This window comes from Oncorhynchus gorbuscha, linkage group LG21, assembly GCF_021184085.1.
Source record: "Oncorhynchus gorbuscha isolate QuinsamMale2020 ecotype Even-year linkage group LG21, OgorEven_v1.0, whole genome shotgun sequence".
Taxonomy (NCBI): Eukaryota; Metazoa; Chordata; class Actinopteri; order Salmoniformes; family Salmonidae; genus Oncorhynchus; species Oncorhynchus gorbuscha.
Genome location: NC_060193.1, coordinates 13,827,826 through 13,845,212, shown reverse-complemented (window position 1 = coordinate 13,845,212; position 17,387 = coordinate 13,827,826). Strand labels below are relative to the sequence as shown.

The 17,387-nt window shown below is 46.7% G+C and overlaps 1 protein-coding gene across 1 annotated transcript; it reads right to left on the bottom strand.

Annotated features, from left to right (window-relative positions):
- Nucleotide 1: 1 nt before the first annotated feature.
- Nucleotides 2-17,216, bottom strand: si:cabz01101003.1 (ubiquitin carboxyl-terminal hydrolase CYLD). Its single transcript, XM_046318539.1, has 16 exons — nt 17,118-17,216; nt 12,834-13,057; nt 11,931-12,206; nt 11,343-11,726; nt 11,029-11,134; nt 10,310-10,773; nt 9,934-10,099; nt 6,418-6,559; nt 5,955-6,077; nt 5,716-5,807; nt 5,279-5,342; nt 4,964-5,171; nt 4,774-4,882; nt 1,198-1,316; nt 859-1,066; nt 2-605 (listed from the first exon to the last, which is right to left on the bottom strand). Exons 2-16 carry the CDS (start codon nt 12,999-13,001, stop codon nt 421-423), a joined length of 2,814 nt encoding a protein of 937 aa, XP_046174495.1. The 5' UTR covers nt 13,002-13,057; nt 17,118-17,216; the 3' UTR covers nt 2-420.
- Nucleotides 17,217-17,387: the final 171 nt, after the last annotated feature.

The following is a 17,387-nucleotide window of genomic DNA, read 5'->3' as shown; positions in this document are numbered from 1 at the left end:
ATTTCATTATAATTCTCTTTAATATATTCTCATGGTCATTTTCTAAATCTATGTATTACAACATAACCAATATGGAATAAAAAGTGGTGTGTGAAATAAAAATATGCAAATAATTTTGATATATATAATAACATCATTATATTATATCAAATTATGATATTATATACAATTATTCATAATCTTATTCTCAGATTTCCATTGAACATAAGGATAAAGTAAACAGAAGAGTGAAAAACAGGTTGTTCGTGTTGCAAAGGCACATTTGGGCAGTGGTTGTTGTAGGAGTCTGTTTCTGTGTTGCTTGTTGGAGGCACATTGGTGCAATACTGGAACTTGTGCGTGTGTTACTTGAACAGGCACAACAGTGGTTAATGTACAATACTGCATGTCACTCATCCTGAAGGCACATTGGTGTGTGTGTTACTTGTACAGGCTGAGCTCGGGGCTGTGGTAGAGACACATGTAGGAGTCACACAGCAGCCGACGAGCGGACTCTCTCAAGGAGGCGGGGTCTAGCCTGCCCAGCTCCTCCGCCGATAGGCTGAGGTAGCGGCCCACCTCTGGACACGCCCTCACCTGGGGAATGTTGAAACCGTTCTCCCCGCCTGGCCGTAACCATGGAAACAGAACATGGCAACTATTATGGGATGTCACGATCATAGAAATTAAGAGTTTCATGGTTTCGGGGGCTATTTGAGATTTGCAGTACTGCAGATTTGCATTTGCCCTGTAATCAGGGAGTGATTCAGATCTGGAACACTAGATGAGTAGACTCTCTGGCCAATCAATTGACTAACAGGAAGAAATGAAAATTAGCTGCAGGCCTTAAGGCCCCTTTTTAAAGTTGACATCTCTCACCTTCCCTGTCGGCCATACTGTCAAAGAACAGCCAGTCGTTGGGGCGGGGTCCGTGCTTGACGAAGCTCACGTAGTGGCTGGTCTCGATGCACGTCACAGCAAAGAGAGCCAATCGCTGACGAGTTCCATGCAGTGGGCCGGTCCATGGACCCCCAGCCACACCCACCTGACACGGACTGTGGGACTGGCGCTTCTTGTGGATGTGCACCTAATGGAAGGATGGAGGGAGAAAGAGGAAGGGAGACAAGAGGAAATTGGTCCTGCAGTGTGTAGATGTAAGGGACTTTTGATTGAACTTTGAGAGCTGTACTATAGGTAATAATGGTGTGCTATGGTTACCTGAGTGTTGCAGGTGTGGCAGTACTGTTTGAGACGACCAGGTGTGATGTCCAAGTCGTCATAACACTCTAGACACTCCCATTCTGCTACTGCCTGGCAAATACTGCACTGTCTGAGAGCTAGAGAGAGGGGGGAGGAGAGAGAGAGACAGCGGGAGGGAGAAATAGAGAGGAAGAGATTGCAATAGGGGGAGGGAGAGAGAGAGTGATGAGAGTGAAGAGAAAGAGAAAGCATTAAATAGGTCATTAACCAGAAACCCGCCCGATAAAATGTCCTCATGTTTTAACATAGCAGGGTTCTTACCAGACGTACACCAAACATAAGGAACACAATCCTAATATTGAATTGTACTCCCTTTACCCTCAAAACAGACTCAATTGGTTGGGGCATAGACTCTGCAAGGTGCTGAAAGCGTTCCACAGGGATGCTGGTCCAAAGTGACTCCAATGCTTTCCACAGTTGTGTCAACTTGGCTGGATGTCCTTCGGGTGGTGGACCATTCTTGATACACATGGGAAACTGTAATGTGAAAAACTCAGTAGCGTTGCCGTTCTTGACACTAACCGGTGTGCCTGGCACCTACTACCATATACCCCGTTCAAAGGCACTAAAATATTTTGTAATATAATAATAATATATATGCCATTTAGCAGACGCTTTTATCCAAAGCGACTTACAGTCATGTGTGCATACATTCTACGTATGGGTGGTCCCGGGGATCGAACCCACTACCCTGGCATTACAAGCGCCATGCTCTACCAACTGAGCTACAGAAGGACCATTCACCCTCAGAGTGGCACACATACACAATCCATGCCTCAATTGTCTCAAGACTTCAAAATCCTTTTTAAACCTGACTCCTCCCCTTCATCTACACTGATTGAAGTGGATTTAACAAGTGACATCAATATGTCATGGAAAGAACAGGTGTTCTTAAAGTTTTTTGTACACTCAGTGTACATTTTCATATATGAGTTTATATTGTAATGGGAATTTTAATGTTTGTGCTTTTCTAATAACCAATTTCTGTGTTCATGCAAGTGACCAATTTAACGAATCCTCAGAGGGTAATGCGTACGGCCCGGAAGTGGTCAGATGATGTGGATGCTACACTACAGGACTGTTTTGCTAGCAGACTGGAATATTTTCCTGGAATCATCCAATGGCATTGAGGAATACACCACCTCAGTCATCGGCTTCATCAATAAGTGCATCGATGACGTCCCCCCCACAGTGACTGTACATACATATCCCAACCAGATTACAGGCAACATCCGCATCGAGCTAAAGGCTAGAGCTGCCGCTTTCAAGGAGCGGTAGCCTAATCTGGACGTTTATAAGAAATCCCGCTATGCCCTCAGACGAACCATCAAACAAGCAAAGCAGGATTACAGGATTAAGATTCAATCCTACTACACCGGCTCTGACGCTTGTCTGATGTGTCAGGTCTTGAAAACTATTAATGACTACAAAGGGAAACCCAGACGCAAGCTGCCCAGTGACGCGAGCCTACCAGACGAGCTAAATGCCTTTTATGCTCGCTTCGAGGCAAGCAACACTGAAGCATGCACGAGAGCACCAGCTGTTCTGGATGATTGAGTGATAACGCTCTCGGTAGCCGATGTGAACAAAACCTTTAAACAGGTCAACATTTACAAAGCCGCTGGGCCAGATGGATTACCAGGACGTGTACTCAAAGCATGCGTGGACCAACTGACAAGTGTCTTCACTGACATTTTCAACCTCTCCCTGGCCAAGTCTGTCCGGATGTTGGCCAGGTGAAATTCCCTAGAGAGGTTAAGGACTCTGGGACTAAACACCTCCCTCTGCAACTGGATCTTGGACTTCCTGACTGGCCGCCCCCAGGTGGTAAGAGTAGGCAACAATACGTCTGCCACGCTGATCCCCCTCAGAGGTGTGTACATAGTGCCCTCCTGTATTCCCTGTTCACCCACGACTGCGTGGCCAAACAAGACTCGAACACCATCATTACGACACAACAGTGGTAGGCCTGATCACTGACAATGATGAGACGGCCTATAGAGAGGTGGTCAGAGATCTGGCAATGTGGTGCCAGGACAACAACCTCTCCCTTAATGTGAGCAAGACAAAGCAGCTGATCGTTGACTACAGGAAAAGATGGGCCGAACAGGCCCCCATTAACATCGACGGGGCTGTAGTGGAGCGGGTCGAGAGTTTCAAGTTCCTTGGTGTCCACATCACCAACGAACTATAATGGTCCAAACATACCAAGATAGTCGTGAAGAGAGCACAACAAAACCTTTCCCCCCTCAGGAGACTGAAAAGATTTGGCATGGGTCCTCAGATCCTCAAAAGGTTCTACAGCTGCACCATCGAGAGCATCCTGACCATTGCGTCACCGCCTGGTATGGCAACTGCTCGGCATCTGACCGTAAGGCACTACAGAGGGTAGTGCAAACAGCCCAGTACATCACTGGGGCCAAGCTCCCTGCCATCTAGGACCGGTATAAAATACAGGCAGTGTCAGAAGGAAGCCCATAAAATTGTCAGACTCCAGTCACCCAAGTTATAGACTGTTTTCTCTGCTACCACACGGCAAGCGGCACCGGAGCACCTAGTCTAGGACCAAAAGGCTCCTCAACAGCTTCTACCTCCAAGCCATAAGACTGCTGAACAATTCATGAAATTGCCACCGGACATTTTACATTGAGCCCCCTCTCCCTTTTGTACACTGCTGCTACTCGCTGTTTGCTTGTTACCTATGCATAGTCACTTCGCCCCCAAATACATGAACAGATTACCTCAACTAGCCTGTAACCCTGCACACTGACTCAGTACCGGTGCCCACTGTAATATAGCCTCGTTATTGTTATTCTTTTTGTGTTACTTTTTATTATTGCTTTTTATTTTAGACTACTTGGTAAATATTTTCTTCTTCTTGAACTGCACTGTTGGTTAAGGGCTTGTAAGTAAGCATTTCACGGTAAAGTCTACAGTTGTTGTATTTTGGCGTATGTGACAAATAAAGTTTGATTTGACATTGACTCTGTACCGGTACCCCCTGTATATAGCCCCGCTATTGTTATTTACTGCTTCTCTTTAATCATTTGTTATTCTTATCTCTTTTTTTTGTAGGTATTTTCTTAAAGAGGTTAAGGGCTTGTAAGTATGCATTTCACCGTAAGGTCTACACCGGAACCCTCAGTGACAAATATATATGACAAATAACATTTCATTTGATTTATCAGAATCCGCAATTTGGCAGTACGCCCAGACCTTGTTTTGAGAACGAACAAAAGATATCTCAGTTTCAAGGTCTCATCTTAGAGAGAAGACTCGTGAGGTGTTGGTCTGTCACATGAATGAAACTAAATGGTAATGAAATTAATTATGCAAATATAACTTTTCTGTATATAGTCATATAGAAGATAACTGCTGGGACTGCCCAGGCAGAGCTCCTGATTGACATGTGTACTATGGTGCATTGAGTTGGTTGGAACCTCTCCAGCGTGCTGACAATAAACAATGATTCATTAAGAATGACTTCCAGTGTCCTAGTGTAAGAATTTCCATGACAATATCTTTGGTTCTTACTGTCATCCAGCAGGTCTGTGATGTCGATGGTGAGTGAAGGTAAGATGGCGTCAAACATCTTGAAGTCCTTCCCAAACCTAGGCATGAGGAGGGGGAGGCAGGAAGGGGCCTGGCGGAGGGGAGAGTCAATCCATCAACACATCAACGTAGAGTTTGTTTGCGTATCTACTATGTCGTCTTGTGTTGTTACCTCAGCAAACTTTAGTCCCGCGTGGAGAAAAGATGTCTCTAACAGAGTCTGAACACTGGCCACCCTCATGAGTACTGCAGGGGAGGAGAGAGGGATGGGACAGAGGGACGGAGACAGAGGGACAGGGGAAGAGGGAGAGAGGGGAACGGATGGAGGGAAGAGCTGGTATAGGTGACACTCCTGAGGCTGCTGATTCTGTGTCACTGACCTGAAAGGAACAAGGGGGAGCAGGAGAGAAAGTGTCTGTAAGAGAGAATAAGAGAACGAGAGAGAGGGGGGGGGGGAAGAGAGGGAGGGGAAGGAGAGAAAGTATACCTGATCTTCAGAAGAGGTTCAACCCGGAGGAGCTGGAAAAGCTTGTTGAGGAACTCTTCTGGGTCTGACAGAAAGAAGACAGACGTGTTTAAAAACACTCACCACCAATGTTCCCTCAAATATCAGCCTGCGCAGAGTGGAACGAAATTCAACTTCACTCAACTTTCTAGAGTTAAATAACACTATCAACATTTCCCCTGAACACAGTCCCTTTCTCTCACTCTCCATCCTACTGACACGGGCGGAGAGACAGATGGACAGACAACCAAACACCCTCTCCCACGGACGGACACACACACACACACACACACACACACACACACACACACACACACACACACACACACACACACACACACACACACACACACACACACACACACACACACACACACACACACACACACACACACACACACACACACACACACACACACCTTTCTCCTGGTTGGTGAAGCCTGTGTCACTACTCTCAGCCTCCAGTAGTCTTCTCAGGGCCATGGTTTTACTGGCACATACATAGCCAAACCTGAAAGATACACACATAGCCAAGTACATTCATAAAAGCTATTCAAATTCACTATATAAATACAAAGTGACACTGATCTACAATTTAAATCACAACATATGCCTATACATAAACATCCATTGTGAAGGAACACACACACACACACACCTGCGTAGGGGGTTGACTATCTCACAGCGAAGCAGGTCCTGGGCTTGGCTGCAGTGGGGGCCGTCTGAGGGGTTCGAGGGCCACAGCAACACCCAGTCTACTGAACTGCAGCACGAAAACAGACTGAGGGGGAGAGAGAGGGGGGAGGGGAAGAAAATAGTTTAATTAACATGAATGCATCCAGCATTCCTTCTAGTTTAAAAAACAACCTTAGATTCGACATGAAAACATTGCCCAATTTTACATTTTTGCACACACAAAAAAGCATTTGACTGCATTATCTAATCCTTAATTCGGTTCTATCGGAGTGTTCCGGTTCTAACTGAGGGTTCCGGTTCTAACTGAGGGTTCTGGTGCTAACTGAGGGTTCCGGTTCTCAACATCCTATTACATAACTGAATAACAATTATTGACTTAATAATATCATAAACAGGACGGAGGGAGAATGCCAGCGTATGGTCACCTGAATAGTGAGGCGTCCAGGTAGCAGGAGTTGAGGTGGCCTTGGATGCCTCTCTTCCAGCCCTGGTACATATCTCTGGCCTCGTCCCCCTGGATTGGAGGGGTGTGCTCCTCGACGCGCTCACTGCCCCACTCGGCAAACGCTGGTGGTTGGATTGGTCATCATGTTACATGGTATGGAGACACACACGCATGCACACACAATCATAGAGACAAAAATGTGCCACACACACGCGCAAACCCTCGGACGGATGTAACTCACCCCTGCAGAAACTACGGCTTCTGGGATGGAGAGAGCAGGAGGCCAAGAAAACAGAGACTCAACGGGGCGGGAAAAGGAACAGAAGGGAGAGAGCCGAGAGGCACCGCAGCTAGCAGAAAGAGGAGGCAGCTAGGACTGTTTCGGTGACCGTATTACCGCCATACCGGCGGTCACGAGTTGTGAGGGCAGTGAAATTTCACGTGACTGTAGTCACAGTAATTAGGCTTCTCCAAGCTGTGATGCTGATGATGGTCATTAGTAGCCTACCAAACTTGCTAACTGGTACTCAGCACTCTACTGTCCCTCTAATCACTCTGACATCAATGCAAATCTAATCAAAAATCTAATCAAACACTTCATGGGAGCCCATGAGCTCATGTTGCTCAACATTTCTATAAGCTATTAAATTGTGTGCGAAAACAGTGATGTGATGGCATCTATTAAAAAGACAAGGATCACATCAGATTTCTATAGGCCAGGCCAGGTATTCCCAAACTGGGGTACGTGCAATGCTGTCTGAGGTACGCCAAATAAAAATGTGATTCACATAATATATATATAATATTCCCTCCCTCCACACATTTTCAAACAGTGCATTTATATTTTCCAGCGGGGCTATACATTTGGGTGAGGTTTTTTTCCTCACCTGAATAGCCTTGTTTCACTGCCAAAAATAAAATTGGTGGTCAAGATGTGTTGTGTTGGTATCTGTACTGATGGCGCAAAAGCCATGACAGGGAAACATAGTGGAGTGGTAACATGCTTGCAAGCAGTTGCTCCCGACGCCACTTGGGTACACTGCAGCATCCACCGAGAGGCTCTTGCTGCCAAGGGAATGCCTGACAGCTTGAAAGACGTTTTGGACACTACAGTGAAAATGGTTAACTTTGTTAAAGCAAGGCCTCTGAACTCTCGTGTATTTTCTGCATTATGCAATGATATGGGCAGCGACCATGTAAAGCTTTTACAACATACAGAAAGAAGTGCGCTGGTAATCAAGGGGGAAAATATTTAAACTTTTTTGGAATTGAGAGACGAGCTTAACGTTTTCTTTACTGACCATAATTTTCACTTGTCTGACTGCTTGCATGATGACGAGTTTCCTCACACGACTGCCTATCTGGGTGATGTTTTTTCCCTCGCCTGAATGATCTGAATCTAGGATTACAGGGAATCTCCGCAACTATATTCAATGTGCGGGACAAAATTGAGGCTATGATTAAGAAGTTGGAGCTCGTTTCTGTCTGCATTAACAAGGACAACACACAGGTCTTTCCATCATTGTATGATTTTTGGGTGTGCAACTGAACTCAAGCTTACGGACAATGTCAAACGTGATGAAGCGAAGCACCTGAGTGAGCTGGGTGCGCACTTACGCAGGTACTTTCCCGAAACGAACGACACAAAGAACTGGATTCGTTATCTCTTTCATGCCCTGCCTTCAGTCCATTTACCGATATCTGAACAAGATAGCCTCATCGATATTGCAACAAGCCGTTCTGTGAAAATGGAATTTAATCAGAAGCCACTGCCAGATTTCTGGATTGAGAGAGTTTCTTGCAATGGCAAATTGCGCTATTAAGACACTGATGCCCTTTGCAACCACGTACCTATATGAGAGTGAATTCTCGGCCCTCACGAGCATGAAAACTAAATACAGGCACAGATTATTTGTGGAAAATGATTTAAGACTGAGACTCTCTCCAATACAACCCAACATTTCAGAGTTATGTGCATCCTTTCAAGCACACCCTTCTCATTAACCTGTGGTGAGTTATTCACCATTTTTGATGAACAAATAAGGTTTTATATGCAAGATGGCTAAATAAAGAGCAAAATGATTGATTATAATTATATTACTATTTGTGGCCCGAGATCTTTGAGCTCTTTGTCACTTCCCACAGGCTGGGTTGTTACAAAAACTCACACTCATTCTTATGTTTAATACATGTATTGTATAGTGTGTGTGTGGCAGGCTTACAATGATGGCAAAAAACTATATTTGAGAGTGCACTGACCCTGGTGCTAGAGGGGGTACACAGCTGGAGGTTGAATGTTTGAAGGGGTATGGGACTATAAATATTTTGGGAACCACTGGGTTAGGTCTACTATATTTATTTCTAAACTTTCCTAATATTAAGTACATTTCTTCTCTTTGCAACAGTATATAACCTACCTGGCTGGCATGAAAATAAACCACGGGGGAAAGAAACCTCCATTTGCTATTTAAGTGCATAGATGACATGTATTTTTCCCCCTCTATCCCTGTTTCAAAACATAACACATTTCACACATATGTAATTTAGTATATGTGAAGACATGAATAAATCAAGAATAGTGTGATGAGTGACAATATTAGCCTATCACTTGTGAATGACGCCCAACTTACGGCAAGAAACAATGCCTTTTTTTAAATAATATTTTTATCATAGGCCACCCATCTCATGTAGCCAAGCCCATAAGCCTACATGTTTTGATAAGGTTTGTATATCACAATGAAAGTGACCAAATTACTTTTTTAAAGGAAGCACATTAAATCTGCCTAGAAGGCCAGCATCCCGGAGTCGCCACTTCACTGTTGACAATGAGACTGGCGTTTTGCGGGTACTATTTAATGAAGCTTCCAGTTGAGGACTTATCAGGCGTCTGTTTCCTCTGGGTTGAGAGCTAGGGTATTCACAAGATAAGTAGAGTCTTTGTATAGGGCTGTGCTTGAATAAATACAGGTGGTGTACTTCCTCTCAAGGGGCCACTGACCGAAATAGACCCGATGGTTTCCGCTCTTGGTAACTGTGTGGTTCATGCTTGGGGTGTGTATGAAAATGTCTTAGGTGTGAATATTCCTCTTCCGTCCCGTAGGACACTAGGTCCCGTTAGGGTGGGTAACTTCAGGTTCACAGGTGAACGGTTCGTGATGCGCACCCGTGGGTGTAAAACTAAAAACAGTTGCAGAGAGGAGAAACTATACTCTCCCTCTAGTTCCCCTGGTCTTATGCTTCCCCTGGTTGCCCTACCCCAGAGTTGGACGCCCGGCTGAGTGCTTTTTAACAAAAAAAGGTTTCTCCCACTCCAGCTGTCGGCCGCCAAGAACTACGCCAGCTGGAATCAGCGGGTTGCTGGCATCCGGACTGGGCTGGAAGGGCGGCACCTGTAGGTCATAGACCTGAAGCAGTGGGAACCTAGGCTAGCTCATTCATCTCAAGGGAGTATCGTGAGTCAGGCAAGACAACACACACACACACACAGATAACACACCTATGGAGTTGCAGCGCTCCACCTGATTGACCGGAGTCTCAGGGGCAGGGAATCTGGAATCCCGCCTGCAGTTCCGGAGTTTGACGAACAGCCCCTTGTTGGCAGGGCAACGGAAGTGGCGTTCGCCAAGGTAACTGCCGTCTGTTCCAGCGGTCAGTTCCTGGTCCTGAGAAAGGAAAGTAAGCAGATAAATATGTTACGAATACACACTAGACATTTTTTGAGATTTAAGGGTGCCTTAGTTGAAAATGTTTGAATACCGCTGCTTTACAACGTTGTCATACACTGATTGACTTGACACTGACACAATTACACAGTTGATGGAATTACAGGGAGTTGATGACACACAGTGACAGTGTTGACAGTGTTACCATACCAGCTCAATTCCTGACACCAATTGTGAAACTCCAATGATTCGTCCAATCCAACGAATCACTCCAAAAAGGGGTGGGTCATTCACCTCCACCATGGACCCCACCTCCAACTCAACCTCCAATCCCGCGTCTCCGTTCTCCTCAGCGTCCAATCCGTCACCTCGACCCGGAGAGAGGGGACCGGGCGAACCGTTCAAGAGCTGTGGTTGGGCGGTGGCGGTCGGGGAGAGCAGGGTTTGGGGTTTGATGGTGGGAGGGGTTGGGGGAAGGGGGTGAGGTTTCGTGAAAGGTTTGGGGCTGGGGAGGGGTGGAGGTTTTAAGGCCAGTTTGGCTGAGAGGAGTTGGGGGGGCATCAGAGCGATCTTTGGGGTGGAGGCAGGTGAGGATACAGGAGCAGGTGGTTGGGTGGGTTTGAGGACCGGTTTGGGGTTCTGGAGGGGAGGAGTGTGGCGGCGTGACCTTGGTTCTGCGGGGGAGGGGGGGGGGGGTCAGTAGAGGTCAACGGTCAAACACAGCACACAATTCAAAGCCCGGTAGGAGGAAAATGAAAGAGAATCAGGGGTAAAGGAAGAGAGGACGTCAGTCATCTAACAGTCATGATTTTCCACAACGTTTTGTTTTCCAATTACACCCTCTCTCATAACTGTCATAATAGTAACTCAACAGTAAACCAAACAGGATCTCTGATCTGCCATAACATTTGAACCAGGGAGTGACGTACCAGGGGACACCTTGGAGATGGGTAGCAGGCAACCATACAGAGAAGAGGAGATGGAGCACAACTTCTCTCCTTTATATGAACCATCCCAGTTACCAACTGCATTGTCCTGCGTATAAACAAACTGATTAGCGGAAATATACAGGAAACATTGACTGTTAGATGAAGAATTTGGCCTAAATATGTGTGAATGTTATCCACAAAACACTGTATTTTGGGTGTCTTAATACACAATAATGACTATAAAATCTAAAATGTGTATAATCACACAGATTGTATTTTTATATACAGTCGCACCCTCCAGAAGTAATACTGACCAGCAGGATTCCTACGAACAGCCCAGTGGAGGTCCGTCCAGGCAGGGCCCCACAGAACCTCACCTCTCCCCCATGGACAGTATCCTCCAGAGGGAAGCACACCCTGTGGCCCACCTGGAAGGGAGGTGGGGAGCTGGGGTTTCGAGCCAGGACTGGGACTGGGGCCAGGCTGGGAGACGATTCGGCCGTTCTAGCAATGATGTTACCAATGGGGGGTTGAGGTTGAGGAGGAAGAGCGTTGATGTGATGGTCGTCATTGGCACGGGACCAGCGTCGTAGCCTAATCTGATTGGCCGGTAGGAAGAGGGCGGAGGCTTCGGGACAGGTAAAGAGCTGGTGGCCTTTGTAAGAACCATTACTGTTGCCTCTACCCACTGCTGAGTCCTGAGAGAGAGAGAGAGAAAGAGAGAGAGAGAGAGAGAGAGCGAGAAAGCTAGACCCGAGTCATTTGACAATTTTGGTAACTACTGTGTGACAGTGGCTAACTAAAATACAAGTAAAATGATTTTCAAGACAATCATCAAAGAGTGAAAGTTTGTTGTTATGATCTGTTGTCTATAGCTAAAAACACCACGTTAGCAACAATACCTTCAGCTGCACCCCAAACAACACAGCAGTACTTCCTCTGGTCAGCGGTCCTCGATACCTCAGCTCCGCCTCCGCCAGCTCTCCTGGTTGGCCCATCTGGACATAGAGGGGGGTGCCTAGGGGCAAGGCAGCCAATCGGTAAAGTTGCTTGGGGTTAATGAGCAAATTGAGGCGGGACTCTGGATCAGATACAGGCTCCAATAGGCCGGTCAGGTCGGTGGGGACTTCTATAAGCAGCTGTTTGTCAATCTTTACCATACAACCATAGTCTAACACCTGAGGGAGAGAGAAAGAAATGAGAGGAGTGTATAACTTGTCAATCTTCAGCTGCTTGACAGTCTTGACATACTGGCATTGTCAAATACCTGATGGAGAGCGAGAGAGAGAAAGAGAGAGCGAGACAGAGGTTGGTGGGGGACAAGGAGAGAGAGGAAGCGCGCGAGAGAGAGAGAGGGGGGGAGACAGAGAGAGGTAGGGGACAAGGAGAGACAGAGAGAGGTAGGGGATAAGGAGAGACAGGGAGGGAGAGCGAGAGAGGAAGGGAGAGAGAGGAAGAGAGAGGAAGGGAGAGAGAGAGAGAGAGGGAAGGGAGGGAGAGACGGAGGGTGGTGGGGGACAAGGTGAGAGAGGAAGAGAGAGAGAGAGAGAGAGAGAGAGAGAGAGAGAGAGAGAGAGAGAGAGCGGGAGAGGGAGAGAGGGATGGAGGGTGGTGGGAGAGAGAGAGAGAGAGAGAGAGAGAGAGAGAGAGAGAGAGAGAGAGAGGGATGGAGGGTGGTGGGAGACAAGGACAAAGAGAGTGCAGAGAAAGAGGGAGAGAGAGCAGAGAAAGAAAGAGGAAGAGAATAGAGGATATTCAAACACGGAAGAGAGAACGCGTGATAAAGTATTCATTCCTTTTCTTACCTTTACCCACAGTTGGTCGCCCCTGCTCCTTCCCCCCTCTTGCTCCTGACAGAGGTTCCCGCGTAGCAGTCGGATGGTACCTTCCAACTGGTCCTGAATCTTTAGGTTGGAGACCACCAAGTACATCTTTGGGGGTTGCCGTCTCTTGTGGTCCTGGGCCCCAGGCATTGTGCTGTGAGTATGTGTCCTCAGTTGAGTAAGCTCACCTATCCATCAGCCCCAATCTGTGTGAATAGAGCAGGTGGGTGTATACATACATTGTATGGAATTCCTGCGCCGACAGAGATGGCCGCCTCGCTTCGCGTTCCTAGGAAACTATGCAGTTTTTTGTTTTTTTTACGTGTTATTTCTTACATTAGTACCCCAGGTCATCTTCGGTTTCATTACATACAGTCGAGAAGAACTACTGAATATAAGATCAGCGTCAACTCACCATCAGTACGACCAAGAATATGTTTTCCGCGACACGGTTCCTGTGTTCTGCCTTACAAACAGGACAACGGAATGGATCGCATGCAGCGACCCAAGAAAACGACTCCGAAAAAGAGGGAAACGTAGCGGTCTTCTGGTCAGACTCCGAACAAGGGCACATCGCGCACCACTCCCCAGCATTCTTCTTGCCAATGTCCAGTCTCTTGACAACAAGGTTGACGAAATCCGAGCAAGGGTGGCATTCCAGAGGGACATCAGAGACTGCAACGTTCTCTGCTTCACGGAAACATGGCTTACTGGGAAGACGCTATCCGATGCGGTGCAGCCAACGGGTTTCTCCACGCATCGCGCCGACAGAAACAAACATCTTTCTGGTAAGAAGAGTGGCGGGGGCGTATGCCTCATGACTAATGAGACATGGTGTGATGAAGGAAACATACAGGAACTCAAATCCTTCTGTTCACCTGATTTAGAATTCCTCACAATCAAATGTAGACCGCATTATCTTCCATGAGAATTCTCTTCGATTATAATCACAGCCGTATATATCCCCCCCCCAAGCAGACACATCGATGGCTCTGAACGAACTTTATTTAACTCTTTGCAAACTGGAAACCATTTATCCGGAGGCTGCATTCATTGTAGCTGGGGATTTTAACAAAGCTAATCTGAAAACAAGACTTCCTAAATTTTATCAGCATATCGATTGCGCAACCAGGGGTGGTAAAACCTTGGATCATTGTTACTCTAACTTCCGCGACGCATATAAGGCCCTGCCCTTTCGGAAAAGCTGACCACGACTCCATTTTGTTGATCCCTGCCTACAGCCAGAAACTAAAACAAAAGGCTCCCACGCTGAGGTCTGTCCAACGCTGGTCAGACCAAGCTGACTCCACACTCCAAGACTGCTTCCATCACGTGGACTGGGACATGTTTCGTATTGCGTCAGATAAAAATATTGACGAATACGCTGATTCGGTGTGCGAGTTCATTAGAACGTGCGTCGAAGATGTCGTTCCCATAGCAACGATAAAAACATTGATGGCAGCATTCGCGTGAAACTGAAAGCGCGAACCACTGCTTTTAATCAGGGCAAGGTGTCTGGCAACATGACCGAATACAAACAGTGCAGCTATTCCCTCCGCAAGGCTATTAAACAAGCTAAGCGTCAGTACAGAGACAAAGTGGAATCTCAATTCAACGGCTCAGACACAAGAGGCATGTCTACAGTCAATCACGGACTACAAGAAGAAACCCAGCCCAGTCACGGACCAGGATGTCTTGCTCCCAGGCAGACTAAGTAACTTTTTTGCCCGCTTTGAGGACAATACAGTGCCACTGACACTGCCCGCAACTAAAACATGTGGACTCTCCTTCACTGCAGCCGACGTGAGGAAAACATTTAAACGAGTCAACCCTCGCAAGGCTGCAGGCCCAGACGGCATCCCCAGCCGCGCCCTCAGAGCATGCGCAGACCAGCTGGCCGGTGTGTTTACGGACATATTCAATCAATCCCTACACCAGTCTGCTGTTCCCACATGCTTCAAGAGGGCCACCATTGTTCCTGTTCCCAAGAAAGCTAAGGTAACTGAGCTAAACGACTACCGCCCCGTAGCACTCACTTCCGTCATCATGAAGTGCTTTGAGAGACTACTCAAGGACCATATCACCTCCACCCTACCTGACACCCTAGACCCACTCCAATTTGCTTACCGCCCAAATAGGTCCACAGACGATGCAATCTCAACCACACTGCACACTGCCCTAACCCACCTGGACAAGAGGAATACCTATGTGAGAATGCTGTTCATCGACTACAGCTCGGCATTCAACACCATTAGTACCCTCCAAGCTCGTCATCAAGCTCGAGACCCTGGGTCTCGACCCCACCCTGTGCAACTGGGTACTGGACTTCCTGACGGGTCGCCCCCAGCTGGTGAGGGTAGGCAACAACATCTCCTCCCCGCTGATCCTCAACACGGGGGCCCCACAAGGGTGCGTTCTGAGCCCTCTCCTGTACTCCCTGTTCACCCACGACTGCGTGGCCACGCACGCCTCCAACTCAATCATCAAGTTTGCGGACGACACAACAGTGGTAGGCTTGATTACCAACAACGACGAGACGGCCTCCAGGGAGGAGGTGAGGGCCCTCGGAGTGTGGTGTCAGGAAAATAACCTCACACTCAACGTCAACAAAACTAAGGAGATGATTGTGGACTTCAGCAAACAGCAGAGGGAACACCCCCCTATCCACATCGATGGAACAGTAGTGGAGAGGGTAGCAAGTTTTAAGTTCCTCGGCATACACATCACAGACAAACTGAATTGGTCCACTCACACTGACAGCGTCGTGAAGAAGGCGCAGCAGCGCCTCTTCAACCTCAGGAGGCTGAAGAAATTCGGCTTGTCACCAAAAGCACTCACAAACTTCTACAGATGCACAATCGAGAGCATCCTGGCGGGCTGTATCACCGCCTGGTACGGCAACTGCTCCGCCCTCAACCGTAAGGCTCTCCAGAGGGTAGTGAGGTCTGCACAACGCATCACCGGGGGCAAACTACCTGCCATCCAGGACACCTACACCACCCCACCCGATGTTACAGGAAGGCCATAAAGATCATCAAGGACATCAACCACCCGAACCACTGCCTGTTCACCCCGCTATCATCCAGAAGGCGAGGTCAGTACAGGTGCATCAAAGCTGGGACCGAGAGACTGAAAAACAGCTTCTATCTCAAGGCCATCAGACTGTTAAACAGCCACCACTAAGATTGAGTGGCTGCTGCCAGCACACTGTCATTGACACTGACCCAACTCCAGCCACTTTAATAATGGGAATTGATGGGAAATGATGTAAATATATCACTAGCCACTTTAAACAATGCTACCTTATATAATGTTACTTACCCTACATTATTCATCTCATATGCATACGTATATACTGTACTCTACATCATCGACTGCATCCTTATGTAATACATGTATCACTAGCCACTTTAACTATGCCACTTTGTTTACTTTGTCTACATACTCATCTCATATGTATATACTGTACTCGATACCATCTACTGTATGCTGCTCTGTACCATCACTCATTCATATATCCTTATGTACATATTCTTTATCCCCTTACACTGTGTATAAGACAGTAGTTTTGGAATTGTTAGTTAGATTACTTGTTGGTTATCACTGCATTGTTGGAACTAGAAGCACAAGCATTTCGCTACACTCGCATTAACATCTGCTAACCATGTGTATGTGACAAATAAAATTTGATTTGATTTGTATCTCGTGGCATTGATGGTGCGGCCACTAAATGCCACAACATAGCCTCAAAAAGGTAGATTATAAACTAGTTATAAAACATAACCTGCACATTTTACCATAACCTAATCTCGGACCAGAGCTGAATCTCGCGTGAATGTAGTTACAGGATATTGGGCGTCTAGTAGATGTATGCTTATGGCTAGAAAGGATCCAGTTTTTGTCAGATTAGACTTTCCCCAATAGGTAGGGAGAATTGACGTAGCTGTTAGGGGAATCAGGCTAATTAAGGTTAGGAAAAGGGTTAGGGTTAGCTAAAATATATATATACATTTGACGTAAATTTGACAAAAACTGGAATCCTTCTAGCCATAACTCTACAACAGCCAACATCGCAATGTTGAACATGTCTGGTAGCTACGGTCACGCTACCTGACGAATCTGACGCGTTACTAAATTAGCTACCAAAACGAGTCACTCTACCTCACAAACCATGACGAATAGGAAACAGGTGCCATATCGGTTCAAAACTCGACTGAAACGAATATATTTACACATTACTTGACAGTTAATAATAACAACACTTACCAATTTCACCAACTTTTAGATCAACCAAAACTTTCATATAACATAACTCACGAAATGTCCCAAAACAGAATGAGGACCAATAACGAGCGAGAAGAGTTTTACATATAAATCGTTCTGGCCAGTCAGAGAGGTCTGTGGGTGTGGCTTAAACAGAGGGGAAATTCCACAGCTCTCAGTTCATTCGAAATTGACGTATCGAGAATAAAAAGGTAGGCCTGGTTCTTTGAGCTTCATGACACTTTATGAGTACGAACTAATAGGCTACACATT

What these genes read in the sequence shown, in the direction of transcription:
- si:cabz01101003.1 (XM_046318539.1), bottom strand. Translation starts at nt 13,001, where the DNA reads ATGCCTGGGGCCCAGGACCACAAGAGACGGCAACCCCCAAAGATGTAC. An exon ending in CACAGACCTGCTGGATGACA is followed by an intron (nt 1,317 to 4,773) that starts GTAAGAACCAAA and finishes CCCTCTCTCTAG; the next exon opens with CTCTCAGACAGTGCAGTATT. An exon ending in CAGTATGGCCGACAGGGAAG is followed by an intron (nt 606 to 858) that starts GTGAGAGATGTC and finishes GGTTACGGCCAG; the next exon opens with GCGGGGAGAACGGTTTCAAC.